General features: G+C 40.1%; 1 protein-coding gene across 1 annotated transcript; it reads left to right on the top strand.

The window, feature by feature from the left end:
- The first annotated feature begins 5,735 nt into the window (after positions 1-5,735).
- On the top strand, positions 5,736-10,324 carry faslg (Fas ligand (TNF superfamily, member 6)). Its single transcript, XM_019896441.1, has 5 exons — positions 5,736-6,231; positions 7,244-7,298; positions 7,375-7,449; positions 8,602-8,950; positions 10,094-10,324. Exons 1-5 carry the CDS (start codon positions 5,989-5,991, stop codon positions 10,170-10,172), a joined length of 801 nt encoding a protein of 266 aa, XP_019752000.1. The 5' UTR covers positions 5,736-5,988; the 3' UTR covers positions 10,173-10,324.
- Positions 10,325-11,242: the final 918 nt, after the last annotated feature.

The raw sequence follows: 11,242 nt of genomic DNA, 5'->3' as shown, positions 1-11,242 counted from the left end.
CAGAAAGAGAGAGAAGGTAACGCAGCTCTTAACGAAGCAAAAAAGAAGTTATTGAACCTGTAATTTAGTTGACATTCGGCGAACCTCAGCTTCACCTGTTTGATGTTAACAGTCGGCCCATTCAATGCGAAAAATGGAAAAATGACCCATAACCACAATATGATTGTCAATAAAGCTCTTTATTTGAATTTGCAATTAAGTGCTGCCATTTTCAATACAGAGGGTCGACTAAAAGATGTCCAGGAGCGCAGACCCAAGCTGGTAACAAAACATTGTTTTGAGAGTTTGACTGGATCATGTTGATGCTGATTTTTTTCTGAAATCTCGCTCCCTAGTGTACACTTAACTCTGCTTCCTCTGTGAAAAAGTGGATTCCCAGCATAAAGAAAGACATGGAGTATTACTTGCAGGTAATAATTTATTACTCACGTTTTCAGTGTAAGAATAAATGTCACTTAGCTTGTTTTCCCCCACAGCAATCCCAACTTGCACATTATCCTGAGCGGAAGATAGAAGAGTTCCAGTTGAAGATGGAGGCCTTGGAGCGGGAGTACAAAAGATTTGTGACCAAGCTACGAGTGCTTGACCCCACCTGCAAGCACAAACCTTGGACCCTCAGGGCTTATTGTAAAAGGAGAGCAGACGTGCCAGAGTATTCCAGCATTGGTCAGTGCACGCACATCAAAACATTGATGTTAGTTCTGTGGACCCTCATGATTTGCAGCGTTAGCGACCATGCCCTGACCTCACTCTCAAACCAAAAACACTGCATATCAAAACACTTAAATATAATAATAATATAATTTCAAATTCATTTTACAGCATTACCGCTGAAAAGAAATGGCTGACAGATTTGATTTAATTTGATTTGGAAAGAAGTAAGAGAATGCTGGTGTGCATGGTGCAGCTTTGCAAGCCTTTAAAAACTAATTACAGCAATCTCTTTGTTGTGCTCGACTACAAATAATGAAAAAAAAAAAACAAAGTAACTGAGCCCACTAATATTGTTTCGAACTGTCCATAAGTACAGATGTGTCGCCTTATCATAGTTTCTTAAAAATACTTTTGGCGCCATCTTGTGGCAATAGTAGTTCTTAAGCAATTCTTAGTTATTAAACAAGTCTTTGTGAATTTCTTAAGTCATTGTTTGTGAATTTAGCCTTTGGTCACGACTTCGGAACGTTGTCATCCTGTCTTTATGTGGTCAAAAATGACATAAATCAAAATTTTGACTCATTTACTTCCGGCCGTTTTGAAAGCAAAGTTCCCTTTATTACCAGCCGTTTTGGAGTATTTTGATTGATCTTTCCAGACCTACACAATATTGTGTTCCGTTACAATATAAGCACCAAACCTATCAAAAAAAAAGTAGACTCTTTCTTTCTTCAGTAATCAACAGCAAAACATTGTTTTGTCTCACGATTTTACGCTTGTTCTTTGCTCCATGCGCAGTGAAAAAGTCAAAGGTCTCAACAGCAGCGTTCAGTCACTCGGAGCCCAGTTTGCCAGCTTCCATGCCGACCGTTGAGGTGGTCTCCAAAAACCAAGATCAGCCGCTCAATTTCGACCGCACGCGTCTGGCGATTGTCGCCGCGGCCTTCAGGGCAGCGTCAGATCACCAGGGTGTCTCCCAAACGCAGAACCTTGCAAGGACGCTTCAGCGTTCCTTGCTAAACTTGGGAAACATGGCGGCAGAGGTGAGTTCAGTCGTCGGACAGAAAGAAGCTGCGGAAGAGTCGGCTCAAAGGACAGCTGCGAAATCATCCCGGGGTCATGTGCTTGGCCTGGACTGTTACTCGTCTTCTGGGGAGGAGTCAGACTCATAACAGCCATATTACCTAAATGAAAGAGGTTTGTCTTCCTTTTCTTCGTGTTTTTTTTTTTTTTTTTTTTTTGTCTGTGGAAGGACACAAAAACACACTACTTTTTTTTAATTGCACAACTTTGAGCTGTTTAACAGCACTTTGGACATACACACGCTTTTGTTAACATTGCAAGACTGCATTTCACAGTCTTAATGTTCACTCGACTCTCGCATGTGCATGGATAGTCATTCATATAATTCTAGTCATGGATTTTTTTTTTTCCATCCCCAATAAAACTTCTTTCAAGTTCCAAATAGTTTTTAGTCAGTCTCTCTGAGTGGCCCGGTGCCAAATGGTGCACGATCCTAACCAAGGGGCACCATGTAAAATGGGAAGTATAATTGGGCCTAAAATCCAGCCTTGCGGTATACCACAAGCAAGAGTTGAAGAAACCTACGGTGACCGCAAAGTAGAAGATATAATAACTACTTTAATAATACGACAATAATTGCTACGACCAGCTTGCATAGACAAAGTTAAAATAGATAGCTAGCAAATTTAGCACATAGACAGATCCATCATTCGATGGACAGACACATGTATAGAATCTAGTCTCGATGAAAGTAACCAACTGGTGAACCTAGTAAACCAAAGGTGTCCAAACTACGGCCCGCCATCCATTTTTTCAAGACCCCACAACCTAAACTGAAAATAACATTTGACATGGGTCGGAATTTAATTTGAACAATATTAGTTTAAAACGGTGAAGGTGGGCAGAGTGAGAAGGGAGGTTGTCAGAAAGTTTCAAAAAGTTGAAGAATTCTAAAGTGGCCCTTTCATTCCTTCCATTTTTCTGTATGCGGACACACAAGATGGATGGATGAAAGCTATTAGTTAGCTAAGATTCTTAGAACCACTTACTGGCTTGTGTTGACAAAGCTAAGATAGTTCAACAAATTTAGCAGGCGGACGGACAAAATAGATCGAGAGATGAACCGATGGATGGTTAGCCGGACAGCCAGAGATGTATCGATGGACGCTAGCTATTTAGCTAAGATTGTTAGAGCCAGCACCTAGCTTGCGTAGACAAGAAAATAGCAAACTGGTGAACCTGCTAGATAAACGGCCAGACAGACAGACAAATATATTGAGAGAGAAAGAGAGATTTTTAATACTCTGTAGTTAAGTCAAAAAGTAACACGCACAAGGCATCTAGGTGGTGTACTAGTTTATTGGGTTGAAGCTTTTATTTGTACAATGCAAGTTTGCTGACATTTGTCTTTCTTTTAACGTCTCTATTTCTGCGGTGCGGTCCGTGCACAATTGTGTGCCATTTACATTATTTTCCATGCACTGGTTTTTGATCAGCGTGGGGGAAAAAAAATAGTGGTGAGCATGCCTTTCCGTGTCTGCGTTTTCATGCTAATACGCTAACGTGACCACAAGCCTCTCTGAAATCTGCAATGAATCACTGGCTCCCCGTCTACTTGTGAAGCCACTCGATGTGTTCACACAGCACTTCTCCGCGCTCACATGGGTTCGACTGGCTAACCGTAGCCTCCTACCTGAGCGCGACTGTTAGACCGATGCAAAAAGAAGTTTCGGTATTATACGTCAGAGAAACCGCTATTGGTCTAAGTCTATGTATCGTGTATGGGAAAGTAGAAGGAGTGTTTTCTTTTGAAAAGAGTTCAGTCGTAAGACACACAAGTCAAAAGGTCCAATGTAAAGGATGTGTGAAAAAAACTGTAGGGTGTCCCAGGAAACAAGTTGACAAGGGGGGGCTCTCAGACCACAATAAAGTGAAGAGGAAGCCTCTTGAGTTTTCTCGTAAGTAGGGCTTTGTCAGCATTCTCACGTTGCTTGCACACGATGCCGCTTGAACACTTGTCCACCTTTCGGATTTTATTTTATTTTATTTATTATTGCAATTCAATGACCTGCTAATTTGCACACAAGTTTTGTACTTTTTTTCCCCACATTTTTAAAATTAATGTAGTTACATTTTAAATGTTAATATATAACGTAGGTCATGGTGTTCTTTATTTCTATTTTTAAAAAATCTTTTAAAAACATTTCACACATTTTGTCAAGAAAAAAGACATTTTGTATTTCTTGTCATCTTTTGAAAATGAATTTCACATTTTAAACTATTTTTTTTTCATTGCATTCTTGTTTTTCCATTTTTGACATTTCTCTTGGAATATTCATGTTTTTTTTTAAATTAGGTTTTTTATTATAATTGTGTCAGAACATTTTGTGGGAAAGTTGTCCATAACTTTTTATTTTATTTATTTAGTTTATTATTTCATATTTGTATTATTTACTATTTTATTTCTTCTTCATTCAGGTTTTTGAGTGTAAATTATCTGACATTTTTTTTGTACATTTTTAGAAATGTAACATTTTTCATGTTTAATTTTTTTGCATTATGAATTGTTTCCCATTGTGCTAAATTGTTTCATATTTTGCAATTCATTTGACATTTGACACTTTTGTTTTCCATGAAGTATATTTATCTATATATTTGACATGTCGTTAAAAAGGCAGCATGGTGGTTGAATGGTTCGCACATCCGCCTCACAGTGCAGTGTTCCATTCCGATTCCGGCCTTCCTGTGTGGAGTTTGCATGTTCTCCCTGTGCCTGTGTGGGTTTTCTCCGGGTACTCCTGTTTCCTCCCACATACAACTCTAAAAGTGTGAGTGTGCGCACATGTGGTTGTTCGTCAATGTGTACCTTGCGATTGGCTGGCAACCACTTCAGGGTGTCTTCCGCCTACTGCCAGAAGTCAGCTGAGATCGCCTCCAGCATGCCCGCGACCCTCGTGAGGATAATAATAAGAAGAAGAAAACCTGTATTCGTTTCAGAATGGAGAAATTCCCAATTTACAGCAGCAAAGTTATGAAAGGAAGGAAGGAAGTAGAAGAACAAAAAGTAGAGGAGCTGCTGTGAAGGCAGCCACTCTCGCGGTGCCATCATGAAGTCAGAATAACATAAGAACAAAATAATATAACACAACACATAACACACAGACAATCATTCAATCTTTTTACATTTTGGAGCTTTTTTTGTAAAATTGTTTCATATATTACAGTTTGACGACAATCATTCAATCTTTTTACATTTTGGAGCTTTTTGTAAAATTGTTTCATATATTGCAGTTTGACATTTCATTTTTTCACATTTAGTCGAACTGACATTTTGCAAAATTGTGTCATATTTTGCAGTTTATTTGACATTTGAATTGTTTTGAATTTTGAAAGATTGGTTCATATTTTACCTTTTTTTTACATTTAATTTGGGGTTTCATTTTTTCACATTTAGTCGAACTGACATTTTGTAAAATTGTGTCACATTTTGCAATTTATTTGACATTTGAATTGTTTTGAATTTTGGAAAATTGGTTCATATTTTACCTTTTTTTTTTTACATTTAATTTGGGGGGAAAAAAATCACATTTTGTACTTTTTGTCATGTTTGGTAGTTTGTGTCGCTTCGGAAAACACATTTGTTTTGGAGTTTGTAAAAATGTAAAACGTTCACGTTTTGGGGAGGGCATTTTCCACCCCCTCATACAAAAAAAAAATCATTTTCAACTTTGAGCATTCTTTTCCACTCCACTTGTTGACCACAAGACTGGACAAAAAGAGTAGGAAGTGTCATTTAGAAGTAGAACAGGTGACTGTGACTCACAGCTCATTCAAAATGCATTCGTGTCAAAGCAGCGAAGACATTCAAGGTTCAAGTCAACTTTATTGTCAAATATGAAATTTCTTTTACTTTCAGATGAAATTTCTTTCCTTTCAACCCCACGAGAGAGAGAGGAGCCGCTGCGGGTGCCCGCGCCGTCATCAACGGAACAGTTAACATAAAATAACAAAATAATACAACACAAACACATAAGACACAGACAGTCGTGCAATCTTAACCACTTTTTCTGCATACACTTTGTTGTTTGGAGCAGTTACATACGAAAGAGGAGAGACTCATAAAGTGTCCTTTCACCAGTAGATCAAAGACGTCACGCTGAAAATGTGCACATACCCGCTACAGGCTGAATTTGGAAGCAAACAAGAAGCTGTCGCGCTCGTATGTGCAAGAGGGAGGAATTTGTGGGTGGTGGTGTTGCTTGCAAGACGACATCTACATACTACGCGTAGTCTTGCGTTCGGAGCAGCATCATGAGCTGTGACCAGAGCTATCCCTTCCAACAAGTGTTCTACGTGGATGGAGCTCAGCATCCGGGGCAGCTACCCAACTGGTCCCGGAGGGGTCAAAAGGTGGCCAGAAGTGGTGGCTGCACAGGTGTGATCCCCACGCTCGCCACCGTGGTGCTGCTGCTGTTTCTGCTGGTGTTTGCTGCACTCGGCTTTGGTGGCTACTTGATGTACAACATGCAGATGGAGCTGAGGGATGTGAGGAAGGTATGGACCCCCTGTTCATAGCACTGTACCCCCCCAAAAAGTTTGTGTAGATTGAACCTAAAATGCATTCTGCCCTTTACAGGCAAATTGAATTTGATCTTCTCGAGACGTTTGAATGCACATGTCCAGCTGTTCAATATTTTTTGAGTACTTTTTCGACAGCTTGCTGTGGTCTAAACATTTTTGTGGAAAACTATCCTCAAGTATTTGTTGGAAAACTGATCCGTCCACAGTTTTGGTGCTGTCAAAAGTGCCATGGGATGCCCCAAGCTCGTGATAAAGCCCTGGCTAAATAGAAAGCAAGCAAGTGGGGTCAAGAAAGTACAGCGGTGCTTCCACAAACAACTTCAATTTTGTAAAAAAAAAAAAAACACGCACCCACTTAGTAATTTTTAAGTCTTTTTTTTAACAATGGATTTCAGTTATTTTAATTGTGTGATTTTAGATTTTTTTGTATTTCATGTTTGTTTTAACATCTTGTAAATTTGGAAATTTTATATGTATATATGTATATGTATATATATATATGTGTGTATATATATATGTATATATATATATGTGTATATATATATAGTCAAATATGAAGAAAAAAATGTATTGAATTTTTCTTCATGTTTGACAATTTGCAATTTTTTTTTTTACATTTATTGCATTTTTTTTAATCATTCTGTACCTTTTTTCCATATTTTGCAATTTTAGGCCATTTTGACTTTTTTCACATCATTCATATTTTTCACAGTTTATGAAGTTGCTGTTCAGTTCCCGGCCACTGTAGTCAAAGTTGCATACTGTGTAGGGGCTGCGGGGTGAAAAAAAAAAAAACGTACTCACTTTTATTTGAGCCACTTATTTTAAGAATAGAGCAAATGAATTAGCGCTGCTGTGACATTTAAGCTGTGATGTTGAGTGTGTGGTCAGTTTTTCAAACAGACAGGATGTTGTGTCCCTTTAATTCGAAGAACGTGAGCGAGAGAGGGGCTTTGCGGTATTCATCACGTATTGTCTCCCTCAGATGTCACGTGAACTCAAGCGAGCGCAGGAGTTCAGCAGAGCTGAGAAGCAAATTGGTAAGTAGTGACTTCAAATCATTCACCGCAACGTTCCCACATCTGTGAACTGATGATGCGATATGGCGCTTTCAAGGTTTGGGTGATGATGGAGGAGAAAAAGTGGACAAAAATGAGAGGATGGAAGAAAGGACTGCAGCGCATGTGATAGGTAAAACTTCATTCCCATTTAAGATAAAAATACTGTGGCCGTTTTCTTAAAAGAAAAAAAAAACTCAGAATTGTAAAAAGCGCACATTCTGTAAAATAAATTGCAGTTGTCTGAACATAAATATAAGAACATAGAACATAAATGTTATGACAAAAATGTTTTATTTGGTCTTTGTGTTCGGGTTAGGGGGGTTAGGGTTAGGGGAGTTAGAGGTTGGGGTTGAGGTTAGGGCGGCTTGGGAGTTAGGGATGAGGGTTACGGGTTGAGGGTTGGTGCTAGGGGTAAGTAAGGTTAGAGGTTAGGGTTCGGATTGAGGGAGAATAAGGGTTAGACTTCGGGTAAGGGTTGGGTTTGTTGTTGAGGTTTGGGTTAGGATCAAAGGTTACATTTACGGTTAGGGTTGAGGGTTAAGATTGGGGTTGGGGTTCGGGTTGGGGGTGAGGTTAGGGTTAGGAGGTAGGGTCAGGGTTGGGGGTTAGGGTTGGGGTTGGGAGTTAGGGTTGGGGTTTGGATTGGGGGTTAGGGTTGGGGTTAGGGTTGTTGTTGGGGTTAGGGTTGAGGTTAGGGTTGGGGCGTAGGGTCTGGGGTGGGGTTAGGGTTGGGGTTAGGGTTGAAGTTAGGGTCGGGGTTGGGGCTTCGGGTTGGGGCTAGGATTGTTGTTGGGGTTCGGGTTGGTGTTTGGGTTGGGTGTTAGGGTTGGGGTTAGGGTTGGGATTAAGGGTTAGGGTTGTTGTTGGGGGTTAGGGTTTGGGTTGGGGTTAGGGTTGGGGTTTGGTGGTTAAGGTTGAGGGTTAAGATTGGGGTTGGGGTGAGGGTTTGGGGTTGAGGTTAGGGTTAGGGTTAGGGTTTGGGGTTAAGGTTAGGGTTTGGGTTGGGGTTAGGGTTGGGGTTTGGCATTAGGAGTTAGGGTTGGGGGTTGGTTGTTAGGGTTGGGTTTGGGAGTTAGGGTTGGGGTTAAGGTTGGGAGGTAGGGTCAGGGTTGGGGGTTAGGGTCGGGGTTAGTGTTGGTGTTCGGGGTTAGGGTTGGGGGTTTGGCGCGCACACACACACACACACACACACACACACACACACACACACACACACACACACACACACACATATTTTTATATGAAACCTGACAGTTCTATCAGCCTATTATTTCTGTTGCAGGGCGAATTGAAAAGCACATCTTCCACAAAACGCTGCGCTGGGAGTCACGCGTTGGTGCCGCGTTCACTGGCGGCGGCGCGGTCTACCAGTTGGAAGACGGCGCCTTGCGCGTCAACCAGAGCGGGCTCTATCACATCTACTCACGGGTGGAGCTGCTCTTCAAGCAATGCTCTCCCACATCCTCCTTTATCCACACGGTGTTCGTAAGGTCAACGTCCGGCGTGGACACGGCCTTGATGGAGGCCCACCGGGCCGGGTTCTGCTCCTGGCGGAGCAAGCTGAAAGAGCATCACGCCTGGACCGCCGACAGTTACCTGGCGTCGGCTTTCCGGCTCCGCCAGAATGACAGGATTCTCGTCAACGTGTCGCAACCGCAATATCTCAGTCATTCCAATCACGGCAACTTCTTCGGTCTCTACAAGATCTGATTGAGACACTTTAAGCGCCCAGGACACAACATGAATGATGTCGTCTTGTGTCACGGTGGAGAAAGACACCTCCCCTAATCGATGCCTTTAACACCATTAACACTAATGTGATGTGTGGAGCATTATATTTATTCACCATGGTTCGCCCTTGAACGCAACGTTTTCAAGACTAACTATGAGAAAAGGTTTTCCATTTTCCTCCCTGGCTTCATTGCAGGATTTACATAATTTATTGTCACCATAATTAACTGAGAAGCTGCAGCAGAGCCAATATGTACAATGTACAATGCCACTGTAAAATAAACTCCAAAAAAGTAAACCCGTTGAAGTTGCCTAACTGATCCCGACTCCTCATTTCACCTTTTAAAAGAAAAGTTTTCACATTTTTTTTCAACATTGTTTTCATTCTCATTTTATATACAGAGAGAAAGAGAAGAAAATGTTTAGATTTGTTTTGTGGGATCCAGCAGTGTTTTGTTTTTTTTTTTGGTCTACTTTTTTTTTCATTTTACATCACGTCATTTTAGGTTTTGTTTTATAATCAGGCGTTTTCTCCACATTTAAACATTTATTTCCAGTTTAGATTCTCACGTCTTGCAAGTTGCAAATTTCTTTTCACCTTTTGTGCATTATTTCACATTTTATATTTCATTTAATATTTACACTCTTTCCCATTTTTTCCACATTTTGTTTTGATTTTTTTCTAAAAATATGGTGTAATTTTTCAACATTTTTTTAAAAAAGCACACATTTAAAAAAAATACATGTTTACCAAAAATATACATAGTGACTTTTTATACGTGTTGCTGAAACTAATTAATGTCAGAGTATGGAGTCGGGCTTGAACTGACTTACTGACTTTACCACTGCTTAAAGTGGATCTCTCAGCAATCAGTGGAAAGCATTAACCTGGATGCCTCTCTGAAAGAAACAATTGCGCAGGGTGCTGATTCCACACAAAAAGTCAACCCAAAAGCGATTCTCCCACACCCCCTCCGAAATGTTTTTGAAAACACTGTCATGCAATGATGACACAAATGTTTATTAACCCACGTTATGGACAGGATTCTCGTCAACGTGTCGCAACCGCAATATCTCAGTCATTCCAATCACGGCAACTTCTTCGGTCTCTACAAGATCTGATTGAGACACTTTAAGCGCCCAGGACACAACATGAATGATGTCGTCTTGTGTCACGGTGGAGAAAGACACCTCCCCTAATCGATGCCTTTAACACCATTAACACTAATGTGATGTGTGGAGCATTATATTTATTCATCATGGTTCGCCCTTGAACGCAACGTTTTCAAGACTTACTATGAGAAAAGGTTTTCCATTTTCCTCCCTGGCTTCATTGCAGGATTTACATTATTTATTGTCACCATAATTAACTGAGAAGCTGCAGCAGAGCCACCTGTACAATGCCGCTGTAAAATAAACTCCAAAAAAGTAAACCCTTTGAAGTTGCCTGACTGATCCCGACCCCTCATGTCACCTTTTAAAAGAAAAGTTTTCACATTTTTTTTCAACGTTGTTTTCATTCTCATTTTATATACAGAGAGAAAGAGAAGAAAATGTTTAGATTTGTTTTGTGGGATCCAGCAGTGTTTTTTTTTTTTTTGGTATACTTTTTTTTTTTCATTTTACATCACGTCATTTTAGGTTTTGTTTTATAATCAGGCGTTTTCTCCACATTTAAACATTTATTTCCAGTTTAGATTCTCACGTCTTGCAAGTTGACACATTTTTGCAATTTCTTTTCACCTTTTGTGCAGTATTTCACATTTTAGATTTCATTTTATACTTTCACTCCCATTTTTTCCACATTTTGTTTTGATTTTATTCTAAAAATATGGTGTAATTTTTCAACATTTTTTAAAAAAAGCACACATTTAAAAAAAAATACGTTTCCCAAAAATATATGTCAGAGTATGGAGTCGGGCTTGAACTGACTTACTGACTTTACCACTGCTTAAAGTGGATCTCTCAGCAATCAGTGGAAAGCATTAACCTGGATGCCTCTCTGAAAGAAACAATTGCGCAGGGTGCTGATTCCACACAAAAAGTCAACCCAAAAGCGAATCCTCCACACCCCCTCCGAAATGTTTTTGAAAGCACTATCATGCAATGATGACACAAATGTTTATTCACCCACGGCTTTGGTGGGTTCGATGTGCTCGTCATTTTGTTTTGCGGTGCACGCCAAAGTGAGA

The sequence above is a fragment of the Hippocampus comes genome, unplaced genomic scaffold (assembly GCF_001891065.2).
Source record: "Hippocampus comes isolate QL1 unplaced genomic scaffold, H_comes_QL1_v1.1 scaffold22, whole genome shotgun sequence".
Lineage (NCBI taxonomy): Eukaryota > Metazoa > Chordata > Actinopteri > Syngnathiformes > Syngnathidae > Hippocampus > Hippocampus comes.
The sequence above is the reverse complement of the archived record's forward strand: the minus strand, read 5'-3'. Positions and strand labels throughout refer to the sequence as shown.